At 41.5% G+C, this 14565-nt stretch overlaps 1 protein-coding gene across 1 annotated transcript in view; it reads right to left on the bottom strand.

Moving 5' to 3' along the window:
• Positions 1-2412: 2412 nt before the first annotated feature.
• The window catches only part of MYOM1 (myomesin 1), a 123737-nt gene continuing 111584 nt past the window's right edge, over positions 2413-14565 (bottom strand). Inside the window, exons 32-38 of the mRNA XM_040970565.1 lie at positions 14239-14277; positions 14028-14133; positions 10285-10448; positions 7063-7099; positions 6790-6812; positions 5201-5256; positions 2413-3209 (exon numbers count right to left, since the gene is read on the bottom strand). Of these exons, the coding sequence (XP_040826499.1) occupies positions 2916-3209; positions 5201-5256; positions 6790-6812; positions 7063-7099; positions 10285-10448; positions 14028-14133; positions 14239-14277 (719 nt within the window). The 3' untranslated portion in view covers positions 2413-2915. The remainder of the gene's footprint in view (positions 3210-5200; positions 5257-6789; positions 6813-7062; positions 7100-10284; positions 10449-14027; positions 14134-14238; positions 14278-14565) is intronic.

Raw genomic sequence — 14565 nt, 5'->3', positions numbered from 1 at the left:
GGCCAGGAGCAGCTGTCTGTGACCCAGTCCCTATACAACACTCTTGTAAAGTTCTTCCTCACACATACTAGACAGCTCAGCTTCTTTGAACATCAGTATCTATCTCCTCAATTCAACAAGATTGACAGTTTTCCCAAGGCTGAACTTCACCGTCAGTGCTCCATTCCAGGAAGAAGCTGGAGCAGTTGCAGAGGCCTCATCACGTTTTCCCTTCTCTCTGGGTCACAGTCTCACACAGCTACTAGACAATGCTTCAAACCAGCACTGTTACATATGGGGATATAATATAAAATATGTACATTTACGTACAGAATATAGAACATGTATACAGTAAATAGTGCAAAGATGTACATGTATAACATTTAGAAATGTAGCAGAGCACAAAATTTCCCATATACATAAAACATATTTTAAGGGGCCTGGTTTTCTACTTGTTTATAGTGGGAGAACAGTTTCGGTAACAGTAATTCTTTGTGGGTTGATACAAAAGTCCTTTGTTGTGTAATTTTACATTTGCTTTTCTAGGATCCCAGACACTGATTGTTTTCATGGGAATTCTTGGCTTGGGTTTCCGGCACCATGTGGTGCAGCACATGTGGGCCCCATGTGCACAGTGTAGTAACTGACATCAGCAATCCATTCCTTTCTTTCTACTCAGAAATACCTGCAGGCAGATGGGAGGCTTCCCTAGTCTCTTGGGTCAGTGGGTGATGTTTTCATTATTCCCATTATCCTTTTGACCAAGGCTCCTTCTATGAATCCCAGGTTTATACAGAGATTTTGTATACCTTCAACTACCTGAGACCATGGCTCTTATTCTGGTGTCAGTGTTAAGAACCCATTCTTAGCCCTGAGGCCTATAGCTAGATCAAGCTAGTTTTTTGTTTTGTTTTGTTTTTGTTTTTAAATATGGGGTCTGTATATCTTACTATTAGGTTCTGGAATATTTCAAATAGGTTAATTTAATCTGAGCTTTTCGACTCTAGCTTAAATATTTAATTGTTTGTGTTTTCATCTTTGTCCTATTAAGGTTATATATAATAAGAGAATATCAAATTGTTCAGTAGGTGAAGCTATTTAAGCTACTGAGAAGTTTTAGTCAGACAACAATACTTAGAATGGAAAGGGAATATATGAATTGATAAATGTAGTTTAATAAATGAAAGAAATTTGGTTATACTCTAAAAAGCAGCCTTAAGTTTTTCCAAATGCTAGATTTTTGAATAAAAAAAATTGTAAAGCTGAACTTCAAGGACTTAGGAAGACCTAGGTTTAAAAAATTATCACCTGACTATGTTATATATTTATTTTATAAAACAAAATTTTGAACAGCCTTTTTCTGTCCCAGTATGTTCCAATAGCTCACACTCAGCAGGCCACAGGTTTATAAATTCTTTTGTGTGAGAAAGTCCTTTTATAGCAACACTGAACGGATGGATGGATGGTTTGGTTATTATTATCCTCTGTAGAAACAACAGCTTGTTACCTGGTTTTCAAATCATAATGTAGCCAACTTAGTTTAGTAATTATAATGGCTGAAATGGTTCTCATACTATACAGGTCTCTGAATACAGACAGCATTTTTCTTGCTCACTGCTACCATGTCCCATCAAGTCCCTCTGCTGGATTGCTGAGTGGTAGGTGTCTTCAAGAGAACATACTTTGACTTCATATTTTCATCCACTTTCAGAATTTACAACCTATCGTTGTTAGGCTTTATGTTCCTCTGTCTTTGCTCTCTCCCCATCTGGGCTGCAGTGGGACAAGTGCAGGAAGGGGCACATGCTCTGTTGGCACCCCTATTTCTCTCACACTAGGTGCCCTGCTGCCAACTCTTAGGAATTACTGTTACAAGACTTTGGAGGATCATAGGGGTCTCACCTGTGCAGTTCCTGGGCAGGAGTGACCTGCTACTGCTGTATCTCCTCTTCTCTTTGGCTTCCCTGCAGGTACCTACCTGGACTTCTTTCCTTCTGGGTTCATATGTCCAGAGGTGAGCTTCTTGCTGAGACAGGGAGAATTGTGGGTTCTCCTGGCCAGCCACCTCCCCCAGGAGATACTAGATGCTTGGAAACACCATTATCTTGCTCCACCCAAAAGCAAGCATACGGCATCTAGGCCCTGCTGGCTCTTAGTGTCTTGGCGACAGGTCATTTTCAGCCTCTAATTTTGCAGAGAAAGAGGATGTGTAGGAATCCTGTACTTTGCTGCTATGGTTTAAATGTCTCCTATAGGTCAAGTATGGGAAACTCACTCCCCAGCGCACCAATTTGGGAGGTGGGACCTATGGAGGGCTCTGGCCTTGTGAATGGATCAGTGTTGTTACAGTACATGATGGGGATGTCGAGGAAGATGCAGCAGAGGCCAGCCCAGTCAGGATTAGAAAGACACTTAAGGGGCATGGGAATGGTATGAGAAGTGTTTATTCAGATAGAGGAGGCTCCAAGTCACAGGCTGCCAACAGAAATGCACCATACTATGGTAACAACATAAGGAACACACCCATGGCCTCAACAGTGGATCTCTTTGATTGTAACCATGAGAATTTACCACCGAAGCTTCATTCACTCCAGACTCTGTTCCATAAGACCTTCTTCCACTCTTTGACCATCATTCAACATCCCTCTAACTTCCTTCTGATCTCCTCCTTAAAACCATCTCCTAACATTTGTGCTACCAGTGCTATTTTCTTATATATAACTAGTTGTTAAGAAAACCCTTAAAGTGTTGTTAGTTGGCATTTAAAAAAAAATTAGACGATTGAAAGATTTGACAATCCTACCTCTAAGCCAGCACACAATAGGGAGGACAAAGCACCAAGACTTTCTTATATCTGCAGCCCAAACCATTTGCACACAAACAGTCCAAGTTGGCTTGGCTGGTCTCAACTTGGCACCCCTCTGCCCAGGATTGGGTCACTTGGACTTGTGGTTGCCCTTCTGGGTATCCGACAGGGCCTTCCTGGCCTCCTCCTCTGGGATAAACACACTGACCGTGAAGTCGCTGGTCTCCGTGCCATACTTGTTCTTCACAACGAGCCCGTACTTGCCCGAATCAGAGGTGCTCACACCGTTGATGGTGAAGTAGGCAATCTTCCCGGACTCGAACCTCAGGTTGCAGTGGTCGTCAGAGGCCAGCAGCCTCTCATTCTTCAGCCAAGACACCTCTGGTGTCGGGTCGCCCCACACGGTGCAAGTGAGATTAAGGGCCTGCAAGGCAGGTTTTATGGGAGAAAAAGACATAGGTCAGACATAATGTTCCAACCCCAAGAAGCCTGCTGGCTGGTGGTTTGACATAATCAGATGGAGAATAAATGCAAATTTTCCAGGTCTGGGTTTAGAGCTCTACAGAGCTCCTGGGAAGTAACCCCTGGGTAGGGCCAGAGCTTTCCAGGTTTTGGAATGCTTATCATCAAAGACAAACTAGAAAAGTTCTGTCCATTCCTCATCTCCACCTTCATAAACATTTAGATGCTTTTTGCTCTCACATGGAATTTTGAGTCTACCTTAGAAGAGCAATCTCTTTGCCATTACCACCACCTGCTCACTTTCACCTTTCCCTGGCATCACAAAGCCCAGAGTGGTTTCGGAACAGTTGCTTCAGATAAGGGACTTCATTTTCAAATGCCATTCTTCCCTACTTGACTTCTTGCCCCAAAGCCCATCCAATCTGCTGCGGTTGCAGAAGTGGTCCACCAAAATGCACTCCTAAGTAAAGTGCCCATCAATGTAGGAACTCTCCTCTTACAAAAGATCAATGTCAAGGCTACAGTTTTACTTTAGCTTTTTCAATTGAAAAAAACAACTCAACCAACCAACCTAGTCAATAATAGATTCACAGGCATGCTGTTAGAATTATTAGAACCATCTGATATACTTCTGCATCATCTCCAGCACCGGAATATTTCATAAAACTACCAGATGATGTTAGAACACTGAAAACAGCACAGTACACTGAAAGCAGCACAATGCACTGGTTTAATTTGGCTGTCCCTCGTTTGACTTGGACTCATTGGGGTCTGTGTGTGCTTCCTTCTATTAAATTTTGTCCCCTGGCCAGGAAGTGTGTCCATCCCCACAGTCAACAGAATATTTCTATATCAATAAGGACACCTGGTGTTACCCAGTCACAGCAACATCAACCTCTCCCTCCAAATGCCCAGCCCTTTTCCTAATCCTTGGCAGCTGCTGCCCTATTTTGATTATAAAATTTTGTCATTTCAGAAGCAGTCATGAAGAATAGTCATTAACTTATCCAAGCAGGCCAGGTATATAACATTAGTGACTGTGATTACTGGCAGTTAAAACTTTGAACAAAATCAAGCAAAAACTCCCAAAGACTTTATGTATCATGATGAACTCTTACCCTTTATATTTAAGTTTAGATTAAAAGTACTTTCATGTACACTGTCTCTCTTAATTCTCACTATGACCCACTGATCTAGATATTTTTAACCTCATTACAGGTGGGAAACAGAAAAGAGAGTTCGAGAACAAAACCAATCTTTCCGTAGCTGAGCTTACAACCAATGGTGATGACATTTTCCACCCACAAAGAATGCAGCTGAATGAAGCCTCCCTCGCGCCGATGTTCTTCCTGGCCCTGCTTTGCTGCCTGCGTTCTGTCTGCCTGCTGTCTGTCTTCCCTACTCTGAGGTGGGGAAAGGTTTTGTTCTACCCCAAATATTCTCACCCGTTGCACTGATGTATTAAGCTTGTTTTAATGAAACACAAGGTTGAAGAAAGTGAATTCGGTATAGCAATTATGTTTATTCCCTTTGGGAGAGGTTATTAGGGAGAAAGAAAATACCAGTTTGAAAGCAAATGGGAAGAAATTTCTCCTCAGTAGCAGCAGAGTCTATAGAAATGCACACAGCAGCTATTTCCTCCAAGGACAAGGCGTCTCCAGAGACCATCCTTTGCCCATTGTATCTGCTCTAGAGTTAGGACTGAACACTTGTGGGTGACTCTGGGAAGGTACTAAGTGGCCTGTATATTTCCACACAAGACAAACTGTCATCCTGATGCTTGGTTTATCAAATATTAAGACTGAAAATTTCATTGCAGTTTTAAATTTGTATATGGCCATTCTGATTAAGGATTGACAACCACAAAATAAGATGAAGTGGCAGGTTAAGTATCTGAAAGTGGCATCTGGAAAGGATGTTTGGGGCAATGGTTCAGGAGTACTCCCTACTCACCTTGCCCTCCTGGATGGTGACCACATCAGGGAGACCGCCCACCACCCGGGCACGATCTGCAAGGAAAGGCATTCATGGTTAATCACTGTAATCATGGTGGCCAGTGAGCATACTCAAAAAGCCACCCCAGGGAACAGATTTTTCAATGATGGCTTTGCTCTCTTGACAGTTCCATCCTCTGTCTGCCGTATACAAAACAAAAAATGGCCCAGTGATTCTGGAATTAATCCTTCTCTAGCTATATACTGTGTACAGACAGGCGCACATAGCTTGACCTAAAATACCAGCTGGAAGTCCCTTTGCTCATATTAAGGATCACTCTGTAATTTGCACGGCTTTTGTAAACACAGGCCCTTGTGTTGCTCAGTGAAGCAGAGTTTAAGCAGGAAGAGAATATCTCTAGGGTGAGTCTCACCCAAGCCTGGCTTGGCCACTGTGTGGGTTTCCCTCTGATGGAACAGGGAGCTGGCTGGTGAGGGGCTGAAATTCAGAGCTGGTGTCTGCAGCCAGGGCAGCCCTTGTACTGTGGTGTGAGTGCCTGATCTCCAGGAAGTTAAAGAGTTCATGAACTGGAGGATCAGGCTCCTTGCCCACAAAGAAGCTCAAGAATTGAGCAAGACTGCATGTGGACAAGGGCTTTGCCTGGTGTGTCCACAGTGGGAGGGGCAAACTCAACACCAGCTAAGAAATGTGCCCTCTCGCTCTGACACCTTCTTGAGCCAGCTTCCCAGCCCCAGTGTAGCATCTGTCCTTTTACTACTACCTGCAAGCATCATAAATGAAAGTCCTAAGCAGTGAAAGGAGAATGGGCTGGAGAAGGCAACAGTGCAAGAAAAAGTTTTAAAGTTCTACCAGGAAGGAGTTGGGGACACTGGCAGGTGAAGGATGATGTTTCTCACTCCTTTCCTGAGTTCTCTCATATTTCAACTTGGGATCAACTCTACAGTTTAAACCACAACAGTTTCAAAAACCAGCTCCCCGAGAAAGAAAGTGCTTCCATATGAGGGATTAGCCAATGACTCTTGGGATTCTGTGAGACTGGCAGATTTCTCTAAAAACTTGCATGTGAAACGGTTGACCTAAGTGTCTGGGCTAGGCAGGCGTACCCGTCCTAGACAGCTTGGAGTCTGTTCACAAGGGCTGTGTCTAGTTTGGTAAAAACAAGGAAGGCTGGAGTCAGCTCTTTCATAGGATCTCCAGAAAATGCTCAGTACTTCTTGGAAGTTTCAGGGCTTTGTCGCAGATCAAATTTACAAGGCTTCTTTTTCTTTTTTTTTTTTTCCTGACAGACTGTGCCTGCAAGTGACCAGTAACCTATTTGTTATGTGAGTTTCAGCCAAAAGATTTCTCTACATATCTGGCTAGCAGTTCAAGTTGAGAAATGAATGACATTCTTTTTAATGTAATCTGAGACCTTCTATTTGTAGACATTTTTACTTGAAAGGCTAAAATAAAAACATGTAGAATATCAAGATTTAGTAAAAAAGTGGGGGGAAAACCCCAGTTTCTCTCCTTATCTGTAATCACAGTGGCAAAGAAACTTATAATGGAATCTACACCAGTAGTAAACATGAAACCGGCTTACTTACTTTTCTCAGCAATGGCAGCCTGTCTGTGGTTGAGAGAGACAAACAAACACACAAACAAAAAAGAATTTCGTTTTAGTATTACTTCAGAATGGCTTAACCTTGACGGCAAGTCTTTGTCTCAGAGGCATTTTGCTGCTAGGGTAACAGCGGGAAGCACTGCATTGACTAAGCACTTGATGAAACAAAACACTTTTTCTAGAACTTGGCTGGGCCATGCAGAGGTCCAGAGAAATTCAGGAAGGGAGGTGGCATTTGGTAGGAAAAGGGACTTACTTTAACCGTTGGAATTCAGCAAAGGCTTCATCATATGCTGTAAGAGAAAAAAGAAATGTTAGAGTTTTCTTCCTCGGGACTGATTAGAATTCACAATGCTAAGTCCTTGTGACCCATCCAGACACAATGAACTGACTTTGAAAAAGAATGTGCCTGTGTATGCACGATACGGACTAGTGTACTTAACAAGACAAGCAAATACTTTCTGGGCTGAAAATGTGAAGTAGGAGATGTTAAAAGCTTTCAGCTCATTAAGGACCAAGAAAAATTGGGAATGAAAGTCTGTTTCAAAGAAAACTGAATGCTTATTGTCTAAGAAGCATCCTAAGTATCAGAACAGCTTTCTCCTATCAGATTGTCTCCGACACCATAGCCTCTTTTCTGGGAAGTTAAATGTTTGTGTCATGGTGTCTGGTGAGACTCTGTGAGGAAGAACACAGTGAGTCCAGAAATCAGTGTGTGCCAAGCCTGCCCAGAAGCAACGCTTCCTGGCTATGACAGAAATGAGATGAAAGGCGAGGGAGCCAAGGAAATGAGAACTATATCATTCTAAAATAATTTCTTCACCCTCCCCACCCCCCGGGGCATGAAGAGTAAGTCACTTTGAAGATTTCAGGTACAACACTGGCTTCAGTTTGAAATCCCTCTACTCCACCTTAAAGCTCCTCTGTCGTCTAGGAAACATCACATATCAAGCCTACAGAATCCTTAGATAATACTTGTCCATCCAGCTCGTTTTTACAGCAGAAAGAAACGAGTCGATGTAAAGCCAGGCTGAAAGTCATTGGCTTTTATGTGTCCTCATCTGTAAATTGAAGAGGAGACCAGTTGGACTATAGCAGACTGAGCTTATAGCAGACAGGGCTTGTCCTTGTGTGTCCTTGTGTGCACTCCATACTGAAGAGAGAGGCACAGCTGAGCTCGCCTATTTGAAGGCAGTGGCAATGCTGAGACAACCCATGGTCTTTTCCCTAAAGGAGTGGTTAAATAAGCTTTGGAGGATCAGAAAGTAAAGTAAAAATTTAGGGGCCAGAATTATGGTGCACTAGGGTAAGCCTGAGTTTGAAACATCAGACTGCAGCGTTGCTGGAGTCCTGGCTTACTCTACTTCCCATCCGGCTTTCCACTGCTACCCCTGGGAAGGCAGTGGAGGATGTCCGAGCACTCAGGCTTCTGCCACCAAATGGCAAACCATGACGGAGTTTCTTGCACCTGGCTACTGCCACCACTTGGGAAGTGAATCAGCAGATGAATCTCTCATTCTGCCATTCAAATAAATGCATAAATAAACCTTTAAACTAGTCCATTTTTGTGAAGTTGCAAATTTACCTACCAACTTATTGCTTCCATTCCTATTGTGCTTTAGATGGCCAGATGCACTATGGGGAAAAAAATCCCCTTCTCTGTGCGTTTGTAACAGAATCAAAATGTGGCCCAGCAAGCGTAGGTTTCTGTAGATGCTCTTATTGCCAATGCTTTGGTGTATCTCTGCAGTCACGTAGGGCGGGAGGAGTGAGTGTGAGGATGAGGGGACTCAGTCCCTAAAAGGACTCAGTATTGGAAATCTGCTCTCCTCTCTCAGAGGATGGAAAGAAAAACCCCTAATAATTACTGACTACGTAGATTGTATTTTAATATGGGAAGAAGTGGTGGAAGAAGTCAGTCCACAGCCTCCTTTAGTTACTTTAATATAGGCTATTTTATTTCTATGGGAAAGACTAGGATAAAGAGTATAGTTCCAGAGAAGGCAGAAATGTACCTTAATTTTTTTACTCATAATTGTTCATTTTTTTAACCTGTTAACTTTAAAAATTTAACTACATTTTATGTCATTTTTTATCTTTGCTCTTTGAAAAACTTTAAAAAAAATCTTTGTTATTTGAAAGGCATGAGAGGCAGGGAGAGAAAAGCAGAGAAACAGAGGGAGATCATTCTTCTATCAATACACTCTCCAGATTCCACAAAATCTAGGGCTAGACTGGGCTGAAGCCTGGATTCTGGAACTCAGCCTAGCTCATCTGTGTGGGTAGCAGGAACCCCCATGCCTGGACCAGCACTGTTGCCTTTAGGATGTATAAGAGCAGCAGGTTGGGATTAGAAGCAGAGCCAGGACTCAGACCTAGGCATGTGAGAGTGGATGCCTGTATACCAAACAGCATTGCCACCACTGCTGTCTTGGAGAGCATTAGCATGCATCTCTCACTATGTCGTCCTCCTCTGCTCTACTTGCACCAGAACCACCCTGTTGTCTCAGCAATAACCAAGAAATCTGATGCCCTAGAGACTTAGTCCCTCTAACTTCCTTATATTTTCATCAAGATTTGTTTTTGTTAAATCACACTCACTAGTTTTGAAAAAAGAGTTCTCCTTGTTCCATTCCAAAGTCAATGTTTTGACCTCTGCCCTTGGCCTTAGCCCTTCCATCCCTTAGCACTTGTGTATGTCAAGCACACTTCTCCAGTCACATTACCCACATTTGAAGTTCTTCCAAACACAGTTGGCATGTTGGACTCTGAACGTGCGGATTTCAACAGCCATAAAATGTTTCTTTGTCATGGTTCTTGTAGATTGTGATTGTAAATCAACTTGCTCTTTCTGTAAACATCTTCCCGAGTCAGTAGTGCTTTTTGCCCAAGTTTACTGTCTCCATATCACTTTTCACTGATTTTCTACCCACTGACTTTTTGCTCATATCATCACAAATAAACTAAAAGTGCTTTATTAAAATTATTGCTAGGTAAAGTTCATGGGAGGTTATGGCTTTAGACTGAGCTCCTGTCCCAGGCCCAGCAGACTAAAGCAAACCAGAATAGAATCATTTATGCTGGGTGCTATGTAATCAAATGGATTTCAAAATGTGTCAGTTTTCCCAAAAATGGGAGATTCCCATCAACGAATCAAAAGGGGTCCATCAACCTGAGCCAGCATGATAAGAGACTCCGCTCTGCTTTAAACCTGAGCAGAGTAACCAGATAGGTTTGCACTACCGCGTTTCCCTTTTCTTCTCAAACTACATTACAAAAACCCATTATTCTGCCACCCCTAGCAGAGTACCCTTCTACCTCATAAATGCGATAGTTTGATTCACGAATCATTAATAAAAACAATTCTATCTTCAAACTTAATTTGTTGGGATTTTGTTCTTTTGACATCACCAAAGTCATTCTTTTTAAAAGGTCCACTCCTCCATGATGAATTTTTTTCTGCACAGTGTCTATTTACCTTGTCCAGAAAGATCCACTGTCTTCTGGTGTCCAGTTTTGCCATCGAAGAGCTCCATTACATATTTCCCTTTATCATTAGGAGTGGGTTCATTGATCTGTAGCCAGATTTGCTCCCCGGTGACCCCAGTCTTAACTCTGTCTGTGTATTTTATACCAGTCCCACTGTTAAAACCAAAGAAAACATCATTTGTTTGCTTTCATCCACAGTTAGGCTTTACTTTGTCTCTTATTGACTGTTCTTGTCTTCATAACCTAGGGGATTTCCAAAACCATGAGAGTGACTTCTGTCATTTTGCTTCAGAGAAATTCTAAGTCTCAACACACAGAACTTGGAGTTCAAGGCCCTGGAGCTGGTAGTCCGGACCTTTATTTAGCACCTAATATCAGTTGGGCAGGGTAGACTGCAAACTTACACTCCTCAGAGGGACTGGTCATTTGTGCTTTTGCTTGGCTTTGTTTCTAGGGATAATGGAAGCCCTATCGCTACATAAGACTTTACTGTGTATTTCATATAGATGATATATGGGTATAAATTAGATTCTATAAGCTCACCTGTGCCTGACATTTATTGGCATACGTTGTTACAAAGTTATTTAAAACATGTAAATATCATCTTGGTAGCAGAGTCAAAAGTGAACAAAAGGCAGAGTTTCTGCCAAAATGAAAGAGGCATTTTCTCCATGCCTGGAAGTGACTTTCTCAGTATTATACTGTATGTCATAAATAAACCCACACATTGTATTCTCTATAAGAGAACGAAACAAGGTTAATTCTTATAGGTGAAGTAACAGACAGATAATACATATATCCTATTTATGAAGTTTGTAAAAATGTGATATGGTGAGAAAAAAGCAACATACAAAATCATTATTCATAGGAAAAAGACTGGAAGTGATACCCCAAAGTCCATAATTTTATGGTTGGAAAAGCTATGGTTGATATCATATTATGAATCTTTCCTAATCTGTAGTATATATTATTATAAATGTGATTTCTAAAAGCACCCTTTGTGGTCACAATAAATAAGATGAACTTGCAAAATACAAATTTCCAATGTTTTATCTTTCAAATAAACATTTAATATTTTATGTCACTACCTTCTTTAAAGAGTATTTATCTGAAAAGATGTAACAGATTCAAATGCCATTAAAGTAGGCCAAAGCATTCCTTTTATGTCAGAGTTTAGCATAAGTAATAGAGAATTAGACAAAAAGATAGCTTCCTGCTTTCTATAATAATCTGAATTCTTTAATCTCTGACTGATGTGCATTATATTTGTAGCTATAACGTATCACATTTGTAAAGCACTTCAAATAAAGTAGATATTACTGCTCCAATTTTATATAAGAGAAAACTGAGACCCAGAAAATTAAATGACTTGCCAAAGATAACAAAGGAAGACAAAGCTGAAATCTACTTCAAGCTTTTTGTCCTATATTCCATTTCCCTATGTACAGACAGGAAAGACAATCTGTGATTCTAGAATCTTTCATAAGTATACAAACACACAAAAGTTGTAGAGCAGGCTAGGCCAAATTATGTAAGAATTTTTTGACTTGCTAACTAATAGCAGCTTGCTCAAAACATAATTTCAATGCCTTCATTTTTTGAAGAACTAATGATTTCTGGGATGATATAAAGCTTTGTTGATTGATGATTCAGCTAATTTTACTTTTCTCATTCTTCATGCTGCACATTAGATCTCACCGAGATGTCCTACATGTCACAGAGATTTCCTCAAATGTGACCCATTTTAATTTATAATTACTTTCCTAAAATGTGTTTCAAAAGAAACAGAACAAAGGAATGAAATTCAAAGTGTTCTTTCCTGGAATTTTATGACTTCTCATTTTTAGAACTCACTAGGCATTCAAAAATAATAATAATAATAACACTGTATAACAGAAAAACCATTTTGAAGAAACTGCCAATGGCTGCTTTGCGGATCCAGCTCTGACGAGCTGCTGGATCTAGACTTTGAATGCAACCTGAGCTCGGAGCGGGTATGGTCAGGAGCAGCTGGGCTCTGCAGTGAGGTTGCCTGGATTCAGCTCTGAAGGTGATCTGAATTGAGTTTGTCCCTTCAGGTTGGAGTTCAAGCCCACAGTGAGGTAGCAAGGAGGCAGAGGCTGAAGCGGACTGTGGTGTTCGGAGGTAGAGCCTCTGGCAGGTGGGGAGGATCAGATAACCTCATCAGGAGCAGTTCTCATGACTGAATAGTGGTGACTTCAGAAGAAATAAGAGAGAATCACAGGACACACACAACACACACTGACTCCTTCTCTCTTACCATGTTGCGCCCTGCACTGCCTTGGAACTCAGCCACCAAAAAGGCCTCCTCAACACTATACCAGAACTCTTAGTCAAAGTAAGCCCATTTTCTTTATAATTCAACCAGCCTAGCACTGCATTTTAGCAGCAGAAAATGGATCATATTGCCCTCGACCCACTTCTTTGTGGCGTGATCTTGGGCAGGTCTCCTCCCTGAACCTGAGCTTCCTAATCACTAAAGGAAGGGGTACCTGTAACATAAAGTTGTGATTATGAAATGAATTCACAGATTGAATTCATTTATCTTGGGGAAGTGCTCAGTTTTTGCCCTTGCCTACTGAATGTATCACATAAAGGAACATTTTCTCTATCTTCCTGGGGTGCTGCATGACCTACTTCTCAGCTGAGCTCTTAAGAACGATGGAGCGTTTGGAAGGTTGTCTGCTTCCTCCTTACACTGGGCTGAAAATGGCTGTGTTCTAAAAGATTATTCATACCAGGTCTCGGCTCCCTCTCAGCTCAGGATTTTTCAAGGAAGTCAGAGATTAGGAAGGTCTGAGAGCAGGACTGTTTGACACAGAAACTGCTTAACTCTAGAATCCTAGACATGACCTTGAATGAAATCTCCTTTAGAACGCCACAAAGGTAGTGTGGGATAAGAACAGATCTTCAGGCTCAATTTTGCTCAAATACAGCAGCTCCAACCTCATCTTGAGATCTCCAGGATCTTCTGAGAGTGGACAAGAAACATGCTCAGCTATGCTGACAGTAATATACAACAAACATTTGAGTACTTCTCTGGTGAAAGACCATTTATTCAGATAGAAATTTAGTGCCTGTTTCTATACCCTGCTTCAGTGTTGTCTTGGACCACAGCACGCATTCACTACATGTAGAATGGCCCTCCAGATGCTTCACAAAGCTAAGATAGCCCCAATCAATGACAGACGCCCAATAAAACTATTAAATACATCTTGGTAATATGATGCTGGACTCTATGCTGTTGTTCCTACCCACAATGTCAGGATACACTTAAAAAACAGAATGATGGACTTATGACTACTTATGAAGGACTATATAATTGTGATAATATAGGGGAAATCAGTGAGAGGGAGGAATTTTAGAGAGGGAATGAAGGAAATTTTATTAATTTCTAATTAATAAAAAGAAGAAAGCTAGGACAGCCTAAACAATGATCTGGAGATGGAAGTCACACTGTAGAGATATCTGTGAATTATGATACTTCTTAGATCACAAAAATACACTGGAGCCATTACTGGCCTCACCATTCACGTGCTGAGGAAAAGAGTGAGCCTCAAATGACCTGGGTGTTTCTGTCCTTGTTGTCAGCTTCCTGCATGAGAATGAACGAGTCTCCTTACCTGACAGCAACAGAAGACCTTTTATTCTACTCCCATCCTCAGCTTAAGACATTCTACATAGCACAGGAAGTAGTTCCCACTTACTTACTTGTGAGACCAGTTAACTTTCAAGTCATCCAGGTAGTAAGTAACAAAAGAATACAGCCGGATGCCCTCCGCAGTGCTCTGGATTTTTAGATCTGAGGCAGACAGAGCTGGAAGAGGAAAAAAAAAAATGAACAGTGTAGTTCATACAACTGGGAACCCGTCCCAGTTGTAGAAGCATAAAGAAGCAGTGTTGTGAGGAAATGTCCGCTTACCTATTGTTTTGCATACTTCAGACATCAGTTCTTGGAAGGCTGCAGACAGAGATTCAGAGCCAAAACTTGAGCATGTAAGACTCCATGTAAGGTTAAATCTCAAACTGTGAGTACTGAAAAGCCATTAGACACAAGGTAATCCTGTTGACTAGCTGACAATAAGCGCTCTTTGAGGAAATGAGTCAACTTCTATCAGGTTTGAAAAGATTCCTGCTTATTTTGATATTTTCCCCCTGAGTCCTTGTGACTATCACTCTATATACATTTTGGAGAAAGTGCCAAAGTGAGATTTCCTGGAAGGTTCTTGGCCTTGGATTTCTCTTTGTT

Source organism: Ochotona curzoniae, unplaced genomic scaffold (assembly GCF_017591425.1).
Source record: "Ochotona curzoniae isolate NIBS_2020 unplaced genomic scaffold, NIBS_Ocur_1.0 scaffold_4812, whole genome shotgun sequence".
NCBI classification, from domain to species: domain Eukaryota; kingdom Metazoa; phylum Chordata; class Mammalia; order Lagomorpha; family Ochotonidae; genus Ochotona; species Ochotona curzoniae.
Note: the sequence above shows the minus strand (reverse complement) of the source record. Positions and strands in the feature narration are given on the sequence as shown.